Here is a 23,117-nt window from a genome sequence, read left to right as displayed (position 1 = left end):
GCAATTTTTAAAAAATATTTAAAATGCTGCATGTCTTTCCCCAGCTTTCTCTCCCAATTTCCAATGTTGATCAAAAATAAAAAAGGAAATTAAGTAAAACCAGATGCAGTGGACATATTCTCTCACAAGTGCAGTTTCACGCAAGAAAGGAGGTTGTTCAGGATAACTTCTTACACATGTATCTTCATTTGATGCTAGATGAAAACAATTATGATCATAACAAAAGGAAGCACTAAATGTATTGTCAGTGTATTGTCAACATCAAAGATTTTAACTTTTGCTCTGTTTACATTAAAATGCATATTGGGTTTAAAAGCAGTTTCACCACTCAAAAAAAGATTGTATTTTTTTTGGAAATATTTTTATTTTCATCATAGAACAAAATTCTACAATTTAACTAAATGCAAAGGAAGCTTCACAAAAACTGACAAGCTTAAGATTTTATAAAGCTGTACCAAACCATGGTCGAAAACATTTGTCAATAAAGCTGGCAAAAGACTCTAGGAGGCTAGCAGGACACTCATTGCTAACAACAATCAAAAAGGTCTATGAAATGAGTTCTATGTGAAGTAATAAGGTTTCTTGACATTCACGCCATATTCAGAAAGGGCAAGTGTCAGGTCCTCCATTGTCAGTGTGTACTTTTTATCCTATGGGACAAAAAAAAAAGGAGAAAAAAAGAGGAGTCACAAAACAGCCATCAACATCCTCCATCAGCATCATTGAAAATCTTAAATTTTAAAGTGCTACGTTGGGCCTCACCTTTGTCTTACTCCTGGAGCTTCCGGAAGCAGTTCCCTTCATTTTGCAGTACTGCAGGGCATCGTTGGCAATGTCTGAGATAAACTTCTGAGAAGCAAGGGAGATCAGGCGGATTCTGCAAAGATACCAAAGAAAATCATTACGTTTTTTTGCTAATCCTTGCCTTCAATGGTTAAAAAGCTCACAGGAGTTGTGTTCAAAAAACCTCAAAGCTCACTGCATATTTAAAGACTGAGAAGAAGTTTGTAAATCCTTTGTTTTAAATTAATCAAATCTAAAATTGGAAAACAAATGGTTTAGGAGTTTTACAGTAGAAAAAAAATGAAATAACGTGATGTATGGTAAATATTTTGGGAAAAAAAACTTTAGAGATGTGTATTGTGTCTGCTTTTACTTTAGATGCTAAATTAATTACTCCAGAAATACAACTCTTGAGGGATGCAAAGCTTCTCCAATGGCAACTGTAGGTGACTACAAATAGAGAACTAAAAACTCTACAACCATATTATTTTAGTTCCACTAATCATTTTTTAAAAATCAGATGGTAAATTCCCAATTTTCATCTAATACAAAAACTTCTTTAGCAAGCAAATTTACTGCTGACAACAGCAGTAATAATTGTTTTGGGTTTTTTTTATAATGGAGCTCAGGCCTTAAACCAAGAGCCTGAGATCTGAGTGACAAAAGATGCAGCCAAATTCCTGCAGGGAATCCCAGCGTATTGTACTCACATTCTTGGATCAGAAGCTTCAAAGCCTGCCCTGTTGAGGTAGTATCCTGTAACTGCATCAGGAATCTAAAACCAAATGTACAAACAACAATTTAGCAAATGTATTTACACAAGACCTGAATGAATTTAACTTATGTAAAAAACATGACAATGATCACAGGGTGCATCTTCTCAGATGGGATCATGAATAAATAACCATTGCTGCATGCTGTTACTCTGCCATGATCAGCCCACAAATCTGCTTGGTTTTGACCTTTTACGAGGATGTGTGTTCTCGATAAAAGCCGACTGTCTTTACCGTGGGAGTGTAATCCTCCAGCTGCATGAGGAAATCCGCCAGAGGTGTGGTGGAGATGGCAGGCCTTATGTCTCCATTAGTGATTCCGCTCGGAAGGTAAACCCCGTTAGAGACCGATGAGTCTGCGGACGGCGTCGCCACAGCGGCTGAAGCTCCAGCTGGAAGTTAGAAAGTTGAAAGAAATATTTCAGTTTTATTTTTTCTAAAGAAGCAGGAGGAATCTTGAAAATCAGCTCTTTTCATGTCACAATTAGCAGTTGGCCCTTTTTAAAGTTTATTTTATCCACGTTTAACACATTTAACTTTACTATTTGAATTTGCATCTTATCACTTGTAACTAGCTTTTTACATTATCCATTTAGCCTTTTTTTTCCTGCAAAACTTGTATTGATGATGCTGGGACTTTTTGGAAATATTGATCTCTAACTGTATACAATTATGGAGCACAATGTTTTACTTTAGATAATTTTTTCTTGCAAATGAATTTGTTATACTTTTATCACCAATTATTATGCCAAGAAATTCACTCCATCAAAGCACACTTCATGCTGAAGCTAATTCATTGCATTCACTTTGACATGAGAGACCATTTCACTGCCTCAAATTAATCTGGAGCATAGTTGGTCAGAACTAGTTCAAAGTCTAAAATGCTTAAAATGGTAAGACTTGAACTGAATTCTTTATAATTATGAGAGATTCTAGAAAGTAAGTTTATTTCTGAAACTTGCTATTTTGTTGTTTGATTTAATTTTTCCCCCTTTCATCTATCTTACATGGGGTCCAGTTTAAAACCAAAATAGCTAGAAAGGTCAAACCTGTACTGAATCTTTCTACACTCAAGACAGATACAATGAGACATTTTGTGAAATCTTTTTAGGAACTCGTCAAATCTAAAATGATACTTTCTGAATATAAAACCACAATACTTAAATATTAGTAGAAATATTCTAGACTCTCAGATTCTATAAAAGACTGAATTATTAAACCCTTATTCGATTTGTAATAAACTCAAAATTTGCTATGGAAAGTTTCTTTGGGCTTCTTATCTTAAAAACTAGAATTAGAACAAAAGTTTCAAAATGATCCGTGTGGACTGTGTAGTTTTTCCAATCTGGACGTTGTTCAATTTATTTTCAAGCCAAGTGAAGTACATCAAAATAGTAAAAAAAAAAAAAAAATAGAGAGAGAAAGGTTTTCACAAATCCCACATTTCTAGAATGTTTATAAAATTCTTAGTTTCCATTTAGATGATTCATTTTCCCTTTGTAATTTAAAATTGTTACCTTATTTCAATCAGACTTATTCTACTTCAAGTTGATATTCTGAGCGTTTTAGATTTCGATATGTAGGACAGTTGTTGGAATAAATTCAGGTTTCTGTAAAGCTAAATGACTTCACAAATACATCCAGACTGATAAACAAACCCAGTACAGCACAGACAACATAAACATTAGCTTTAGTTACGAAACGTTACCATTACTCGTCGCTGAAGGGATGCTGCTGACGTTCGTCGTTGCATTGTCATTTGCGATGCAGTTACTTGAAGTTGAAGAGGTCGTAGCTGGGACTCCACTTGTAACAGACTGATTTACGTTGTCTATATTCATGTCGATTTTTGCTAACTTGCTAGCCCTCGGTAAGCTAGCTCGGGAAGGCGTCTAAAAACAGAAAAAAAACAACAACTCTGTGCTATTTAGTTGCAACCCTAGTTCTTTATTAAAGTTTAAGAACTGAAGAAAAAATATTTGACAAAATCAAAATAACATAAGCCAGGTCTTAAATAGATTTGTCTGCTGCTGCCGTTTATCCGAAAGCTGAGGTCATGCTACAGTTCTGTCACGTGACCACCCAATTAGCATTTGCCGGAGAAACTCGAGGTTTTGTCGAATTTAGCCGAAGCTTTCTAGAGGTTGCGTTTGTGGTTGTAGAAATCTTGGCCTCTTCCACTTAATCTATTTGTTTTTGTTATAATATATATATATATATATATATATATATATATATATATATATATATATATATATATATATATATATATATATATATTTATATTTATAAGTTACAAATAGCGTTAAAAGTAATTTTTTTTTTTATCATAATCCAATAGATTTTTGTACATCTACGACCAAAAAAACAGAAATTTCATTTTTAGATTATTATACTCTTGTACAGTGCATGCAGCAGACAAATGTCGTGGACAAAGTAGGTGGCGTCAGGAAACAAACGCCAGGAAGTAGTAGGAGTGTTTTGTCCTTATATTTTCATAGTTGTGTCCTTTATTTGCAAATGTGGACCAACGCAGAAGAAATCTAACAGGACCTGAAACTTTTATGGGACAAAACAGGTAGAAAGACCAACTTTGTGTTAAATTAACAACATACCAGAAAATGTAGTGTGTAATTTAACAGGCTGCGGATATGCCTCACTTCCTCCTGCATTTGCCAGCAAAGTTTTAATTTTTTTTTTTTACACTTTCCTACAAATGACAACCAAGCTAAACAGTAATGTAGTTAGCAGTAATAGTACCTTTGTAAAGATTTGGTTCGTTGGTCATTGGATCCGTTCATTTTCATACTGCCGGCACTTAAGCTAGCTAGTACATGTATAATGACGAAAGGCAAGTCAGACTGGGGGGAGGGGTCGCCTAATTTTTTTTTGGTCAGTAAGGGAATCATCAGTAAATTAACACACAGTTGTATCTCTTTGTAATCAGACCCGCTAAAATCATTCGTGCAAGTAAGACTGCGTGAATCTTTGTTGGACGAAACAACAGGCAAGGGTGGAGGTGTTTGCAAGCTTTGCTGTGTGTGACAGTTCACAGGTGTCCAGTATGTATTCACCTGTCCATGTGATCGTGGTGGGAGCTGGTTGTCGAGGAGAGAACTACGCCAAGTTTGCTTCCATTCATCCTAAACGCATGAAGGTGAGGAGAGAGCCTCTTGTTGACTCATTGTTTGGTATTAGTGTTTAATAATAAAGAAATTTTAAAAATTGAAACTTCTGAGAGAAAGAAAATGCCTTAGTAGCTGCAGTAACATTGAATATTAACTTGACAATGAAAGCTGCTCTTGTAAAAACAATTTAGAAATGTTTATTGATAACTACTGGCTTCTGCTGTTTGATTTTCTACTTGTAACAAATAGGGGAGGGAGGCGGGGAGGATTCATTTAATTTCACTTTATTGTCCAAACTCGTATAGACATGCACAGAATTGAAATGGTCCAAACAGCAATTTACATAAAAATCTAAAAATGCAGTAAAAACAAAACACGGAGAGAAACGCAGCTCTTCAGATAAACATAGTATTGATATAATAAGTAATGTAGTGAGAATAAAACAAACAGTATAAAGAGTGTGGCCTGGTATTTAAACTGTCCAGTTAGTGTCCAGGGTTTTGGAGGGCAAAACTCAGATAAGGAAAAAAGGGGAGAGCTGGGAGGGAGTTCCTCATTCTCCTTCCAGAGGGCAGGAGACAAATACGCAGCTGGTAACTTCAGTTGTCTCTGCACCACCAGGCCAGTAGACTCACCTAGTAAAGCAAAGTAAGGTATAGTAGGGGGCCGAGAACACATCCTTGAGGACACATGTTCAGATTGATGGTACTTTTTTGCCGAATTGGACAACCTGTCCGGAGGTTCAGCAACCAGTTACATAAAGAGGTTTTCAGTCCCAAACTGTCCAGTTTCTGTATCAGCTACTGAGGGATGATAGTGTTAAATGTTAAAAAGCATATATAGAACTGGAAATATGTTTGAAATACATTTCTGATTTGAAACCTAGTAAAGAATCCTTCTTCTCTGGTCTACAATGAAACGTTTAGGTTGTTGCTGTGGCTGATCCGAGAAAGTTTGCCCGCACCAAAATGCAACAGCAACACAAAATTGAGGATAAAAACGTGTTTGAAGGTGAGTATTTAATAAATCTGAATTTAAGGGATTTTTTTTATGATAATGAAATTTACCATTGTTGTTTCCTTTTTAAAAAAAATAGACTGGAAAAGCATAGTTGAACGAGAGAAGTTTGCAGACGCAGTGTTAATTTGCACTCCAGATCGCATTCATAAGGTGTGGATACATTAGGTGTGTTTATTTGGAAAATTTCTCTATCATCCATGGCGAGGTTTTTGTTAACAAGTTTGTGTTTCATAGGATCCTGCTGTTGCCTTTGCAAAAAAAGGCTACCACATTCTTCTGGAAAAACCAATGGCAGTAAGTGTTTATTAACAACAATAAATAAATAAAAAGGTCTGCTTCATAGCCCTAAATTAAATATTCAGTCACTGTGGATGTGTTTATAGTTTATAATTTTCATTGTAAAATAAAATTGCCACTTATTTTCCCCCCTACATTTTAACTCTTGCTCTCATTGTAAACCTTTAGACAACTGCAGAGGACTGCAGAGCCATAGTGGAGGCTTGCACTCAGGCTGATGTGATGCTGTCTGTGGGTCATGTTCTTCGATATGATCCACTCATTCACAAGATCAAGGTAGTTTTGTAATTAAAATATGGGAACTTTAGCCCATTCAATCATTTATAGTTTTTCCTGTTTCTGCTTCTGTTTAGTTTTGTTGAACAATATACATATTTGTAAAGGTTTTAAAGTAGTTTTTGAAGGTTTTTGATTTATTTCTAGGAGCTTATAGATGCCGGAGTTGTTGGGGACGTGATCCACATACAGCACTTAGAACCAGTAAGAATGCAAACACTGGAGAAATATTCCCAATCCCACACAACCACATTTCCACACTGTCACCTATGTACTTTGTAGGAACATTTGCGAATAAGTCAGGAGTCACCTAATTGCATGATGGGTAAAGATCAGTGTGAAATTTGGAATACCTTTTGAACTCGTTGGCTTCTTTAGATTTTAATAAAAGTAATTTAAATCTCTGCTTTGCATGTGGCACAAGAAGACAAAAGCATCATCCGTTTCAAAAACTCTCATTCTAGGTCGGGTTTTATCACTTTGCCCACTCATTTGTTCGAGGGAACTGGAGGAATGAAGCAGAGAGCTCTTTTGCTCTGCTGGCTAAATCGTGCCATGATATTGACCTGATTCACCACTGGGCTGGAGCCCGCAGGTAAGCAAAAACCAGTAGTCAATGATAAACCAGGGTTTTTTGCTGCTCAGAACATAACACACTTTTGGTCCCCTAGCAAATTGAGCAATATACTGACATATTATAATATATTAGATGCTACATTTCAAGTTATCTTGTCACTATTTACACCACTTCAAGTTTGGGGGCTTCATATCTTGAAGATAAATCATTACCTTTCGTCCTTGACAGGTGTGCAAAAGTGACATCTTTTGGATCTGTTAGCCACTTCCGGAAAGAAAATAAGGTGTGTCCACTCTAACAGTAATTGTGCTCAGTTTATATCTCAGTTTATATCTTTATGTCTGTTGTGTTATCTCTCTAAAAGCTGCTTATGTAGAAAGCAACAAACCCTGTCAAGCTTTTAAAATTGGCGCACTTCTAATCTGTTTTTCTAAAACTTTATTGATGATTTGTAGTTCAATCTCTGTAGACTTGTTTGTGTTCCATGTGTATGGCGTGTACTTTCTTTTTCCTGATTAGTTCATCTGGTTCTTTATACTTTTTCTCCCTTTACTCTTTTCTTGATGTTAAGCAAAAGTTTTGAGTTCTGTCCCTGACTCCTTCCTGTTTAAAATGAAACAAACTGTTTCTTTAGCATTGCAGCTGCTGTGTTCTGTAAATACCAGTAAAATTAATCTTAGCTCAGTCATTTTTTTCATCAGCCAACAGGTGCTGGAGATCGTTGCGTCGATTGTTCAGTAGAAAGAAACTGTCCGTACTCGGCATGCAAAATCTACGTGGACAGAGTGAAACAGGTAAACATAATTCACGAATAGCTTACTTTATTATTGCAGTAAGGAATTCTTCACTCTCTGTGCATGTTCTAAAAAAAGTGTACGTGTATGTATTTGTGCTAGGGTCACACTGGCTGGCCGGTATCAGTCATCTGCCCAAACTCACTCCCTGACGTCGAGTCAGTAAATGAAGCACTGAGGAGTGGACCATATGGCCGATGTGTCTATGAGTGTGACAATGATGTTTGCAGTAACCAGGTTGGGGAAACTTCTCATTTCCATTTAACATTGTACATTACTTTCCCAGTATCGCCTATCTAAAATATTTTGTTACCAAACTCCAGTGTCTAACTGGACTCCTACATTTTGAAACCTCAAAAATTGTAGCAAAAATGTTAGATAACTTGAGTCCATCCATCTTTTATCTCTTACTTTTGTTTAAGGGAGAGACAGGATTGAATATTGCGCAACGTATCCCTGTATTTCTATTGGGAAAAGTCAGAGACTAACATAAGCCATGCCGAAAAATCCTTCCCAGACATTAGAAGCGCTCAGGCAGCAGGACGGTTTCCAGAATCCAATGTTTTTTGCGTGGCCTTTCAGACACCAATTTTTCTGCTAAAACCAAGATTAAATGAAATCTTAGGGACATAATTTTACCAAGTCAATAACCAAATAAAATCACAACCCATTTTAAAATTTTTTTTTTTTTTTTACCCCTCCAGGGGGTCTTTTTTTGTGGGCTCTAGTGTATGGAGTGAAAATAGTGTCAAAAAGATTAGTGTGTGCGTAAAATGATTTGTGCGTGCGTAACAGGATTTGTGCGTGCGTAACAGGATTTGTGCGTGTGTAAAACGATTTGTGCGTGCGTAAAAAGATTTGTGCGTGCGTAAAAAGATTTGTGCGTGCGTAAAAAGATTTGTGCGTGCGTAACAGGATTTGTGCGTGCGTAAAAAGATTTGTGCGTGCGTAACAGGATTTGTGCGTGTGTAAAAAGATTTGTGCGTGCGTAAAAAGATTTGTGCGTGCGTAACAGGATTTGTGCGTGCGTAAAAAGATTTGTGCGTGCGTAACAGGATTTGTGCGTGTGTAAAAAGATTTGTGCATGTGTAAAAAGATTTGTGCGTGCGTAACAGGATTTGTAAACCTTAAAAATAAAATACATGTTGAAAAAATACACACAAATCACCTGGTACGCACACACAAAACTGCAGTTACACACAAATCCGGTTACGAGTGCACAACTATTTTTGAGACTCATTTCACGCCTCGGTGGAAGCTCCAAGATTTGTGTGTAGATGGTGCGTTTACATGCTAGTAAAAGCTGGGACATCTGAGTTTTCTTCGGAACTGTTTCTTTTTTCCACAGTTCAATACATATTTCTCTCTTTACTTGTCTCGTGGCTTAGACATATTTTTGTGAGAGAAAAATACATATGTCATTACACCCACGTCTACTTTTTAATACTATAAGATTGTTTATATATGAATCCGCATTTGGGACCTATCCATCCATCCATCCATCCATCCATTTTCTGTTCACCCTGTGTCCCTAATGGGGTCGGGAGGGTTGCTGGTGCCTATCTCCAGCTACGTTCCAGGCGAGAGGCGGGGTTCACCCTGGACAGGTCGCCAGTCCGTCGCAGGGCAACACAAAGACATACAGGACAAACAACCATTCACACACACACCCCTAGGGAGAATTTAGATAGACCAATTAACCTAACAGGCATGTTTTTGGACTGTGGGAGGAAGCCAGAGTACCTGGAGAGAACCCACGCATGCACAGGGAGAACATGCAAACTCCATGCAGAAAGACCCCGGCCGGGAATCGAACCCAGGACCTTCTTGCTGCAAGGCAACAGTGCTACCAACTGCGCCACTGTGCAGCCCATTTGGGACCTATTCAACTGTAATTACTTGGGTAAAAAATTCAACCACTAGGTGGCGGAAGTTTATTCCGCTCTGACTGGGAAAAGCCTTCATTCAAACTGAGAGAAGAAACAAGAGAATGGCGGGTCAGCCGAGTGATCGTGTTCGTGGTTTACCGTCCGAAGTTAGTGGATGTTAAAATTTGCACGTTTTCCTGACCGTTGTAATGCGTATTTGTTAGATTATTTCAGATTAAGTTTTACTTTTCAAGTAGTTCGACCCAAAGTTCTCGCCCTTCTATAGCAATAGCTCATGTCTACGTTAGCTAAGCTACTATTAGTCCTCGATTAGCATCGGTCCAGTTTAAAACAGAATCTTCCTGGCCCATTACAGCCATGTCTACGTTTATCACCATGCTCAGCTATTTTTATGATGCCGACAATAATGTAGGCTTAGGTGACGTCTTTTATTATTTGAAGGATTCATCCCAGTTCTCCTCACTAATTGTAGTTTTTGATTTAAATTTTTTTTTAGTTCTGCTACAGACTTATGTTTCGTCTATCACCTGTATATTTTATATCTTACTGTAATCACTTAAGATTTACTCTTCTCTACATTTCTTCCTGGAATATGATGGTCATTGCTTTCGTACCAGAAATAAATACGTAGAACATCTCTTAACAAATGTACAAATGTATTCTATGCCATACAGATACATCTGCACCGTTTTTTATATTAGATTCATGCAGATCATCAATATTTCAAATTTTGAAAATATAACCTCATCCAACACTGAAGCCTTTGTAAGCAGCTGAATATAAGTGTAGTAACTCGGCTGAATCTTTAAAATATTAATATTTCTGTTACTTCATTATGAGCAAACCACATTTCTCATTACTTCCATGTGATGACTTACATTTTTGGACAGATAATATGTTAAGTTGTGCTTCACATTAACTAAATTGTAATTGTAGCCATCTAGTGAAATTATATTTCTATTGTCCCCAAAAAGTGCTAATAATGTATGTGTTTTCCACATTTCAGTCAGTGTTCAATTTTTCACTTTATAAATTGCATAGTTGAAAAAGGACATATACAAATTAAATATGGAATATTTTATTAATTATCTGCCAGATAATTAATAAAATATAATTATAATAAATTATAATAAAAGACGTCACCTAAGCCTACATTATTGTCGGCATCATAAAACTAGCTGAGCATGGTGATAAACATAGACATGGCTGTAATGGGCCAGGAAGATTCTGTTTTAAACTGGACCGATGCTAATCGAGGACTAATAGTAGCTTAGCTAACGTAGACATGAGCTATTGCTATAGAAGGGCGAGAACTTTGGGTCGAACTACTTGAAAAGTAAAACTTAATCTGAAATAATCTAACAAATACGCATTACAACGGTCAGGAAAACGTGCAAATTTTAACATCCACTAACTTCGGACGGTAAACCACGAACATGATCACTCGGCTGACCCGCCATTCTCTTGTTTCTTCTCTCAGTTTGAATGAAGGCTTTTCCCAGTCAGAGCGGAATAAACTTCCGCCACCTAGTGGTTGAATTTTTTACCCAAGTAATTACAGTTGAATAGGTCCCAAATGCGGATTTATATATAAACAATCTTATAGTATTAAAAAGTAGACGTGGGTGTAATGACATATGTATTTTTCTCTCACAAAAATATGTCTAAGCCACGAGACAAGTAAAGAGAGAAATATGTATTGAACTGTGGAAAAAAGAAACAGTTCCGAAGAAAACTCAGATGTCCCAGCTTTTACTAGCATGTAAACGCACCATCTACACACAAATCTTGGAGCTTCCACCGAGGCGTGAAATGAGTCTCAAAAATAGTTGTGCACTCGTAACCGGATTTGTGTGTAACTGCAGTTTTGTGTGTGCGTACCAGGTGATTTGTGTGTACTTTTTCAACATGTATTTTATTTTTAAGGTTTACAAATCCTGTTACGCACGCACAAATCTTTTTACGCACGCACAAATCCTGTTACGCACGCACAAATCTTTTTACGCACGCACAAATCCTGTTACGCACGCACAAATCTTTTTACACACGCACAAATCCTGTTACGCACGCACAAATCTTTTTACACACGCACAAATCTTTTTACGCACGTACAAATCCTGTTACGCACGCACAAATCTTTTCACGCACGCACAAATCCTGTTACGCACGCACAAATCCTGTTACGCACGCACAAATCCTGTTACGCACGCACAAATCCTGTTACGCACGCACAAATCTTTTTACACATGCACAAATCTTTTTACACACGCACAAATCTTTTTACGCACGCACAAATCTTTTCACGCACGCACAAATCCTGTTACGCACGCACAAATCTTTTTACGCACGCACAAATCTTTTTACGCACGCACAAATCTTTTTACGCACGCACAAATCTTTTTACGCACGCACAAATCTTTTTACGCACGCACAAATCTTTTTACGCACGCACAAATCTTTTTACACACGCACAAATCCTGTTACGCACGCACAAATCCTGTTACGCACGCACAAATCTTTTTACACACGCACAAATCTGTTTACACACGCACAAATCGTTTTACGCACGCACAAATCGTTTTACACATGCACAAATCCTGTTACGCACGCACAAATCTTTTTACGCACGCACAAATCGTTTTACACATGCACAAATCCTGTTACGCACGCACAAATCTTTTTACGCATGCACAAATCCTGTTACGCACGCACAAATCATTTTACGCACACACAAATCTTTTTGACACTATTTTCACTCCATACTAGTGTCCCTTATACGAAAGTAGGCTGACAGGAAGGGGGAAGGAGAGGGGGGAAGACATGCGGCAAATGTCGCCGGGTCCGGGAGTCGAACCTGCGACGGCCGCGTCGAGGACTCAAGGCCTCCAAATATGGGTCGCGCCATCCCCTACGCCACCACGGCACGCCCATCACAACCCATTTTAAGTAGTAGTGTAATATCTCCTCAACTTACTGAAACATTAGTAATGACCAATTTTGATGATTATTTTTGCAAAAATAAGTATTTCTCCTGTACAACAGATACAATTCCCTCTGTTCATTGAGAGACAAAAGTAGTTCAGCTAAATTTACTTCATAGGGACTGTATGGGTTGTAATCTTATTCCGATTAACACTACTCCTGGTGTTTTCTTAAATTTGCTTATGTATTTATTTTTTATGTTTATCTGTGATGTCCTTGCAGGTAGTAAACATGGAGTTTGAAGGGGGCTTGACGGCTGCGTTCTCTATGGTGGCTTTCACTAAGGAGATCTGCCAACGAAAAACAACTATATATGGCAGCAAAGTAAGATTATAGTCCTCCTTATGAATATGTCATTTTTCCTAAATGTCAGCTGCACCCTTGAAAGAAATGAACTGTATCAATAGCTATTGGTTTGTTATTCAGAACATTTGTTGTCAGTTTTCTCTCTGATCAGTTTATTGTGCTTCTTGGTCGGTTTTCATGCTGCTGTTTATTCATTAATGATTTCTAACACACCTCAAGAGCCTTTACTGAACTGCTGGATTTATGCTGAGATGAGATTACACACAGGGGAAGTCTGTTTGCTATTCAGGTCATGATGGCAATCAGTTGTGTTGTCAAAAGCTTTGGATACCATGCATACTTTTGTGTTGGATTATCACAAGAAATGTCCAAAAAATATTAACATAACAAAAAGAAAAAGTACCCAACTATTGTAACCAAAGTGACGTTTAGTCTGCTTGCAAGTTAGTCTTGAAATAAAGGTGTTTTTTTTTTTTCTTGCTGTCTGATAAACTGTGTCCTTACAGGGCGAGATGTCTTATGACAGCGATGAAATATGCGTGTTTGAATTCCTGACCCAGAGATCCACAAAGCACACAGCAAGCAGCGAAGCGCTCGAACACTACGGCATGAGTGGGCATGGAGGAGCAGACTACCACCTCATGAACGCTTTTATTTCCGCGGTGGCTGTGAGCATCGTTCTCATTTTTTAAAATTCCTCTTCAATAAAAACCTCAGCTTTCAGAAGGAGCTTGTGTTTCTGTGGGTACAAGTCTGCGCAAACTTTGTCTCTAGCGTTTGATATTTGCTTGTGTTTGTAGAACAACGATCCGTCCATGATTCGATCCGGCCCCGAGGAGACTCTGATCAGCCATTTGCTTGTGTTTGAAGCGGAGCGATCGAGGGTGGAGGGCAGGGTGGTGTACTGTGGAGACAGCGCTGGACTGTGAAACGGCAGTATGTCACTGTTCAGTTCTTATAAATAGAACTGTTACAAATTACTAAAAGAATTTAGAGTGAAAAGGGTCCAAATCGTGTGTGGAATATAACTTGAATATTTTCTGTTGATTGAAATAGAATCTACTGTCATAAATGGGATATTTTGATATTCAAGGAATGAACACACAACTAACAAAGCTTTATGTGACTGAGGAAGTAATTATTTTTGCTTTGTTATTATATTTTTAATTGCTGTTTTCTGAAATGATCAGGGCAGGAATGTCTGTGCACTTTTCACAATAAAATTTCAGATTTTACATTTTATTTTTTGCCATTTGTCCAGCTTCTGTATGAATGTTCTGGAAACTGAGTGATTATCTTGGCTCATAATTGTATTCATGTTCTACAGAAGCTTTTGGAACAAGTCACTGTTTACAACGACATCAAACTTTTTTTCTGCTTGTTTCTTGGGTTATCTTGGTAATAGTCTTAGTATTCTGGTCTTTGATTATTTTGTAAAATTATGTTAAAGTTTAAAGAGAATTAAAAACAATGAATACATTATGGCCAAATAAAATTGACTCGGGTGTTGCATCCAAGTTGCGTGAGTGAAATTAGATTTTTTTTTTTTTTTTAACAAAGGGTATAAACTGTTTCTGCAGGGTTTAAATTTGAATTGTTTCGTTTTTATGCCCCGATATCCACATTTCCCACAAAGATTTTAATCTCATTTAATTTAGTCTTCAATTTGTACTCTTTTTTAATAGTTTCTCCATAATTTTATTTTATTTTTTTAAAGGTCATTCTTACTGATTTAGTTAGGACACCCTATCCTCTAATACGTGGCTCTGGTACCAGTCTATGCCTCAGTCTGTGGAAATGTTATCCAACCACACCATCACAACCAGATCAAGGTCTGGGCTTTAACTTGGCCCTGAACTTTGCATTTCCTAATTCTCCATCCATCCATCCATCCATCCATCCATCCATCCATCCATCCATCCATCCATCCATTCATTCATCCATTCATTCATTCATTCATTCATTCATTGTCCTTAGTGGGGTGAGGTGGGGTGCTGGTGTCTATCTCCAGCTAACACCCTGGCCAGGTCGCCAGTCTATGCAGTTCCTAATTCTCACCCAGTCTAATCAATGTTTGCTGAATAATCTCTAAGGCTTACACTCCAACCACTAGGTGTCACTATTGCACTTTACATCTCTGAAATCGACGAGTTGAAATTAAATGCGTTGACAGTGGTTTGCTAAATTTGACCAGAAAAAAGTGGTGTTGTGATCACTAGAACCTCTAAAAAAAAGTGAAATTCATCACATGACCCAGACTGGCAATAACATTGATGTATAAAACAGGAGAGAGACAGAAATGCAGTCAAACTGCTTTAATGCAGCATAGTCAACACACCTATCTGCTCACAGCAGAGAACAGAAGGCTTAATGACCTTCTGTTCTGTGTAAATGGGTTTCTGATTCATATCTTATTTCTTCTCATTAAGTCAACCACTCTACTGTAGGATTAAATTAAAAGGGTGTACCTGTTTTCCGCCCAGTATTCTGTTTTAACTTCTATGTATTCAGTACCTTTAATGTACAGTGTCCGCTAAAGTTTTCATGACTTTTGGACTTTTTTCCCCATATGCTGTGGGGACACTTTTCTACAGTAAGGAGGGGTCAAGAGGGTGAAAGTTGGTATGAAGATGGATAAACCTAAATACAATCCTGGCAACGAAATCTGTTTAAAGGCCGCAAAGACTCGGGATTATGATGCTCCGTGATCAACGACCCTCATCACACAGCCAGGGGAAGAGTGGGATGGTTTCAATGAAAGAATATTGATGTGCTCTAATGACCCAGTCAAAGTTCAGATCTCGATTCAATCAGAAATTTATGTCAAAATGAAAGTAGCTTTTTACAGACACTCTTGAGTTCAATTGAAATCTATTTTGCAAAGAAAGGCAGAAATATTTGTCTTTAGATGTGCGAAGCTGGTCGAGGTATACCCTAAAAGAGTTGCAACTGTACTTGGTTCACAATTATGTGCCATAAACTATTTTTAAAAATCAAAGCATTTCAAATGTATGAATACTTTTGTAAAGCACGCTGTTATCCATGAGATGGTGAGCTGTATCACTTAAATTCTCAAAGTAAATTATAACACATCAGCACAGAAATTTGGCACATTTCCCAGAACCTCCAGCTTCTCAGATTAAACCTCTTAAACCTCTGGGCAGGGATTTAGTTCAACTTAATGTAGGAATTGTTCTGACTCTTCTTTCATACCACTGCCCAGCATTGTTTTATATATAATTTCACAGCTCAGTTGTATTACATTGCAAGAACTTTTACAGCAAAGGTTTTACATGTAAAATGTAATATCTAAATGACTGTAATCAGCTGATCCACAGATTCTTGTTCCTAGTTGTAAATCATACCTTTACTAACAATTGTATGGTATTACAAGCAAGATACACAAAAAGTGCACAAAGTGGGAAGCTGTCAGTTTCTCATGGTAAATAAAGCATTAAAAACCTGATTCTAAAGTGAATTTTCACTAACCGTGTGTAGTTTGTTTTCTGTGTGACATGTGGGATTGAGTAATATCCTGTTTCCAGCAGATTCCCAGCTGTGCTTTGTTCCTTTGTCCTGTCATTTTCCTTTGACATTCCACAATCTGAAAACATGACCCAGTCAGCAACTCCAGAAAGGAAATCACTTGTTGTAATTGTGTTGCATTTCAAGGGAATCTGCATCTAATTTTTCAAAGTCCCCACTCCAGTTTATTCCTTTAAAAATAAAATCAAACTTAAATTCTTCCAGTTAAACTAAATTTAATATTTGACAAAGATATAACATCCATAGAGAAAATAAGTTAAACCACTGATTTAATTAATTTATTAAAGGAAATAAGCTGTCCAGACCAGTCAAATTATGTGTGAGTAATACTCTTTTGATGTGATCTTACCACACAGGTCTGATTACTGTACAGAATCAATAAATCACTTAGACGGAGTCTGTCTAAGAACATAAAGTAGGTCAAAATAGGTCATTAAGCCCTGATCCACAGAAATTCAACAACAGGTGAGAAACAGAGTCAGTGTCGAAGGTTATCACTTCTTCTGCTTTAATGACTCACTGTGAGGGACAACATTGACAAACTGAGGAAACACAGGAGACTATTGAACCGTCCTAGGAGTGGCAAACAGAAATTGTTCCGAGAGCACCAAAGACTCATCCAGGATGTAAAGGTCTGCAGTCCTCACTTGCCTGAGTTAAGGTCAGTGCAATAAGATGGAGATAGGGCCTCCATGTAAGTCAACCGCTGACTTGTGTCACATTTGGTTAAAATTTAACTAGCTTAGTCAACTCAATGTACGGTATTAAGTTTAAATACTATTTAAAAACGTAAAAATGTGTCTTAAATGAATTAATGCAGTGCTAAATCCTGAACAGACTGACTTCCCAATACATGTTAGTAACTTATCTCTGATTGCTTTTGTGGAACCTATTGAAAGTTAGTTAGTTAGTTAGTTAGTTAGTTAGTTAGTTAGTTAGTTAGTTAGTTAGTTAGTTAGTTAGTTAGTTTTAAAAGTTTTCTTTGGTGTAAAAGGCATATTAAATAAATATGATAGTCCAGCTCCAGTTGAGATGTCTTTAGGAAGCAAAATGGACTAAGCACCTTATACATGTAATCAACATAATTTTATATTATAATATAAGATAATAAGGTAATTCAATTGGGTGGTGTGGGGCCAAGTCTATATCGGTTTCATTTTTCAATCTGTGTAATCTATTGAGCAAATATACCCTTAAACCTCCTAGAGTGATTTATACTACTGATATATGTTATTCTTGCACATCACGATACCATTGAATGGCTTCTCAGATTGTTATCAGGACGTGACATTGCATTATGGAGGGAGGTGTCCTTAATTACCCTGTCAACATCATAATGTCAACAGCAGCCTTTCTGGACCTTTGCAACACAAGCAGGATGACTAACTACATATTGTATCCCGCACTCTATATTCATGGAGGGATCATAATGTGTTGAAGATTGTATTGTCCAGGTTATAAGATTACTTTGGAAAGAAGGGTGTGTAGAGAAATGTGACGAAATGGTTGAATCAGAAAAAAACTTTGACCTGCTGCCAGAATGGGATTACAGGAGTGATGTGAACAGACACGCCTTCAAGTGGAGAATTACTTTTCCATTTACTGTGATTTGCTGGAAATTTCGAGAAATCTCAGAGTAAACCAAAAAAGACCACATTTCTGACTCATATTTGAGATTTTATATCTCTCTCTCTCTCTCTCTCTCTCTCTGAGGTTTTTATAGATCTGGTTGAAAGAATTCCCTTCCATTGCTAACAGGTTACACACAACCATGGTAAAGATATTGTCCAGGAGACAAGTTTGCAAACTGAGTCAGCAGCTGCATTTTTCAGTGACTCAACCCATCCACCTCCAAGCCTTTTCGTTTCCCTGTGCCCTGCCCTCCCTCAGCCCTCCTTCACACACAGGCAGGCCATTAATATGTTTAACACGAGCTCCAACCCCACTACATCATCACTTCCTCCTACTTTGAAACGTCTTCCAATACACACAAGCAGAAAGTGAAGGTCTTCCAATTCAGTGAACAGGCTTTTTGGATTATTGCTGCTTTTTTCACTGCTCCCCGTCTTCTTTTTTTTTTTCTTTTTTTGCCTAAAGCTAAATTTTTTCCCACTGATGACAAAGGCTAATGACAGGTTGTGACGAATGAGGTGGTGATTTATCTGCAGAGCTGCGTATCCTATAATTTTCCAAACAGTTTGTTTCATGAAACAGTACCCATTGCCAGGAAGATGCAACCCCCCCCCCCCCTTTCCTTCTGGCTGCTTCCAGGCAGCGATTTCCACTCGACGTCACAGTTCCTCTGTGTGAGAGAGGCACCGTGAACGAGGAAGTGTAATAGGAAAGATTAGAGGGGCGCAGTAAGCTGTAAAACATGGAACAGTCTGGCTCCGGCTGTGACTCAACAGGAAGCGGCAGAGCTGGAGTAAGTGAGGTGAGAGACGGAAAGGGGAGGAGGAGGGCTGGAGTGGGAGAAGAAAGGAGAAGGAGTTTGAAAGATTGTCTGTGTCATGCTTGAAGACTTTGGGTTATTGAGTGCTGTGCTGACCAGTCTTTTTCTAGAGAAATCAGTGGGCTTTTACCATACCATGTACCAATCATGACACAGACACGCTGTAGATAAACATCAAACAAAGACATTATCGTGCATGATCTGCTGTCCTGAAGTAGACTTTGCGTGTCTTGGTCTGATTCAACCAGACTTTGCTCTCAGGACACAATGTCAGAACTGCAAATGTTTCAAATATTGACTTTTGTCTCATCCCATGTACTCTGACAGGAACAAGTTCAAAACACAGCTGGATGAGCCTTGCTTCATAAAGGCCAAATAAACAACATCTTACTTAGAAAAAGAGGTGAAAGACCAAGAAAGTCCAAATTACAATCTAAGTTCAATTTCCTGGGACTGTAGACAAGTTTTGTTTGTCGGAATTAGAGTTCAGATGCCCAGTGGGATTCCTGGACCTTTAGTTTTAAATTTCAGGTTATGAGATGATCTTTTCATGCTGCTCTCTGATGTTCATTTTACCTTCTGCACATTACAACAACAAAGTCCAATGTATTTTAATATGATTTAAAACATAACCAGTTTTTATTGAAGTTTCAGTTTCTGACATGTCTATGAGCTCAGAAAACATGTCCCTTTTGACCAGAGCCATCTTTAAAAAAATCGTTTTTTATGTACACCCATTCTGTAACTTAAAGTGTGAAAGTTGTGGTCAAGATAAGACTAACGTATCCTTACAGCCATGCACAACGTGGTGAATTTTAACTTTAGGTAAAACTAAACAAACAAGACAAAGGTGTGCATCATTCCTCCCGGAGGAAAAGAAAATGTCAAAATCAGCAAACAAAAAAATTACTTAACCTTAACCTAATTTGTGTTGTACAATGAGAGACATTTCATAAATCAGTAAATAGTTCTGATGTGACCTGCGTAGGAGAGCGTGTGGGTGGACTCGGTGCAACAGAGCGGTTTCACAGGACAAAAAAAATCAGTTGGCGTTGCTGATGCTGGCTTGTTTCTGAAGCCTTCATGTCGTAGTTGACCGGTTGTGTTTGTGTTTCCTTACGCAGACAGAAGCTGAAGGACAGCACAGAAAGGTGTTTTCCTGGAAGAAACTGGAAAGTTGATTTGTTGATCTGGACCAAACAAAGCTTCAGACTTCGAGCCATTGGTATAAATAAATCCTCAGGGCAACAGACACTCCAAATATGGAGCTGGATCAAAGCACCCTTAAAAGTGTTGGAGAAGCATCAAATTAAATCCTCCGATCATCGCTGCTCTATTGCAATAGCACTCTAAGTACGCCCATATAAGGTCAGATAATGACTGAGGACCTAAACCTGTGTATGCAATGTAAATCATAACCCTACACAATGCATTCACCACATGCTGTTTGGAAATCTGGGTAGGCAATCACCCACTGTCCCAGATGATGTGTTTGCTCAAAGGAAGACTCATAGTTTTATAAATTTGACTGACTTCATGTTGAGCAATGAGATGCGTGGTTGGACCTGTGACCTCGGTGTGACATAGTGGTGAAACTGCTCCGTTTTTTTCCCATTGGAGCCCCAAAGCTTCTCAAACACATTTTGTCACCTCAATGTGTTTGAGATTTTCTGCTGGTTTCCAGCACTTTCTTTCCTCTATATGACTTTGGCCAAACTCCAAGGAGGAGTTTCGTGCAACATAGGTTGTCTTCTGGCAAAGAAGTACAACTCGAAAGTCCCAGCTAATAGCTGTCCTGTTCTGTTCTCACAGATGAACTATAGGTTTCAGCAGATCCTCCAGAGCAGTTACTTGGCTGCTTCTCCAAGTGATGCCCTCCTCGTCCCGCCAGTAGAAAGTAGATAGTCTGGTCTTGGTGTGTTTGAGACCTCCAAAACGTTCTCCCTGACCTGTTGGCTGTGCTCGAATGTCGTTGTTGTTTCTTCACTGATGTTTTTTTGTTTTTGTTTGTTTTTGTTTAACAAACCTTCACATCAAACCCCAATAAACTACATTAAGGATGGTGGTTGTAATATGACCAAAAAAAAAAAGTCAAAGGATATAAATACTATTGCATTCCTCTGCACGTATTTGTCTTCTTAAATTTAAAAAAAAGCATTCATCCTTAAAAAATGTGCACAGTTATTTCTCAAATGTCATCATGTAAAGATGATTTTGAATGTTTTCCACTTTGACCGGTGGCCTCCGTGTGCGCATGTGGTGACCCTGGATTCTGAAAGCTGTGGGAGTCGTTGTTGGAGTGAGCCAACCTCCCAGGGCAGAGGTCAAATCATTTCCTGCTCTCCCAGATCTCCGTCTCTCACAGCTGTCAGTGCTGTAAGAAGCCCACCTTCCACATCTGCAGCACCTCCCACCACCGCACTTATTATTATCCCCCAAACCTTTTAAGGACCAGTTTGACCGAAGATATTGATGAACATTTAAAAAAAATACAATAACATAAATTATAAGATAGGATTTCCCTGCAAGAAAGAGAGGATGAAAGAAGTTTCACATCTGGTCAGAAAATAAACAATGTCTTGAGGTGGAACAGGAGATGAAGGAAGGAGGTGTTAACATGTGTTTTCTGTGGTAAATATGTCTGTGTAGGTGGATCTGCCGACATGGTGACACAGGGAATTCTCTTATGGAGGAACCAGCTGTGTATGAGGGCCCCTCATAGTTGTGCACAAACATGTAATAGTAATTAGAAGCAGCACCACAGACTGCAGGCAGACATGCCTGGTGCTGCTTTCAAAGTCACGGTCAACCTGTCCTCTGTCTGAGTTTTACATTCTTTTGAATCCCAATGCTCTTAACCCCGATAAACCTGTTAGTGGTCGCTGCGACTAAAGTGTGACACACGAGAGCTTTGTTTATGTGACACGCGCATTAGTAAGATGTGAAAAATGCTTCATTTACAACAGCTGCAGGTTTAAATAGTTAAAATTTTTATCCATTGAGTTGACACTTACGGCACTTGCGCGCACATTGTTGCCGAATTCTGACGGATGCAACATTTACCAGGAGAAATGCTTATGAAACTCTTGCCTCTAATTAGCTGCAGCTCTTTGTTGCAACCCACCGCTTCCTGCAGCGCGACACGCTCTAGTTCCCATTTCTCTTTATTTTTCCAGCGAAACGCATAGGATTTTATGTTATTATGAGTGATTTGAAACACACTCCCTCTCTTTGCCTGGTCTCTGTGGTCTAATCGTTATACGGTTGGGGTTTGACAAGCTGGAGGAGGCGGGCAGGAAGAAAATCAGGCTCCTCAGATGTCTGAGTGGGTTTCAGACCACAACCTTTGACCTTCTTCTGTGAGTAGACAGCTCATTTGCTGAAGAATCGCCGGCTGTCGGGAGGAAGAGCGGGGAATGAGCTGACGAATGATCCTTCTGTTTGCTGGACAGTTTCTAAAAGGCAAGAATCTACAAAAAACTTGAACTGTGTTAAAAAAAAAGAAGAAAAAAAAGAAGGTAAAATTGCAATTCTGGTCACAGTTGATGGGAGGGTGGATGGAGCTACAAACAGGGCAGGAAGAAACTTGACTTGAGGCTGAAAATACACTCAAACAGCCACAGCTACAATGTTCGATTAGTTCAAAGTATGTTCTCGTGTTAGAATGGCCTAGTCAAAGTCTACCCCAAATTCAGTTGACAATCTGTTGCAAGGATTCAAAATGAATGTTCACAGACACTCTGAAAACAATCGGACACAGATTGAGTCACTTTACAAATTAGACTGGGAATAAATGTTGTTCTCCAGATGTGCAGAGCTGTTAACGTCTTTCCTCCAGAAGACCCACACCTGTCATTATGAACAGTCTTACAAAATAATTTAAACTATTCAAAAATGTATATAAAAATGCATTTTTTGTGAACTCTCATTTGTAATTAAATATACAAATAATAAAGCTTCTGTGTCTGCTTCACAGTTATATGCTGCTACTTTGTGCTGCTCTGTCCCATTGATTAAACAGAAAGATATACAGTAGGTCTGAAGCAAGATGCTTCTTTGAAGACGAAAAAATGAAAACCCATTTAAAATATGGCATTTTGAAGAATCCCACTGAGCAAATGTTCTTCATTTTGAGCTGTATTTGGTGAGTTCTTTTTCTTTTTTTATTTATTTATTTATTTTTTTTATGAATGGTGGAATGTTTCATGTTCAGGGAGATTTTTCCCCTTTAAGGCAGCAGTGGGTGGAGCTACAGTAACGCTCACAGGGTGTTGGATCCATTTATAAGGAGTTA

At 38.2% G+C, this 23,117-nt stretch overlaps 2 protein-coding genes across 3 annotated transcripts; one reads left to right on the top strand and one right to left on the bottom strand.

The window, feature by feature from the left end:
- Positions 1 to 345: 345 nt before the first annotated feature.
- On the bottom strand, positions 346 to 3,659 carry taf10 (TAF10 RNA polymerase II, TATA box binding protein (TBP)-associated factor). 2 transcript variants are annotated; one of them, XM_028023460.1, is made up of 5 exons: positions 3,271 to 3,659; positions 1,791 to 1,948; positions 1,494 to 1,558; positions 763 to 877; positions 346 to 650 (listed from the first exon to the last, which is right to left on the bottom strand). In XM_028023460.1, exons 1-5 carry the CDS (start codon positions 3,395 to 3,397, stop codon positions 561 to 563), a joined length of 555 nt encoding a protein of 184 aa, XP_027879261.1. In that variant the 5' UTR covers positions 3,398 to 3,659; the 3' UTR covers positions 346 to 560. The 2 variants fall into 2 exon arrangements, with proteins under 2 accessions (XP_027879261.1, XP_027879252.1); XM_028023451.1 differs by having other exon boundaries at positions 3,265 to 3,658.
- Positions 3,660 to 3,970: 311 nt separating this feature from the next.
- LOC114149030 (putative oxidoreductase YteT) lies at positions 3,971 to 14,342 on the top strand. The gene is made up of 14 exons (XM_028024581.1): positions 3,971 to 4,134; positions 4,605 to 4,713; positions 5,611 to 5,695; positions 5,781 to 5,854; positions 5,939 to 5,998; positions 6,170 to 6,277; positions 6,425 to 6,481; positions 6,742 to 6,872; positions 7,083 to 7,137; positions 7,556 to 7,648; positions 7,751 to 7,885; positions 12,742 to 12,843; positions 13,332 to 13,493; positions 13,626 to 14,342. Exons 1-14 carry the CDS (start codon positions 4,121 to 4,123, stop codon positions 13,752 to 13,754), a joined length of 1,314 nt encoding a protein of 437 aa, XP_027880382.1. The 5' UTR covers positions 3,971 to 4,120; the 3' UTR covers positions 13,755 to 14,342.
- The last annotated feature ends 8,775 nt before the right edge of the window (positions 14,343 to 23,117 follow it).

Source organism: Xiphophorus couchianus, chromosome 1 (assembly GCF_001444195.1).
Source record: "Xiphophorus couchianus chromosome 1, X_couchianus-1.0, whole genome shotgun sequence".
Classification (NCBI taxonomy): Eukaryota; Metazoa; Chordata; class Actinopteri; order Cyprinodontiformes; family Poeciliidae; genus Xiphophorus; species Xiphophorus couchianus.
The sequence above is the reverse complement of the archived record's forward strand: the minus strand, read 5'-3'. Positions and strand labels throughout refer to the sequence as shown.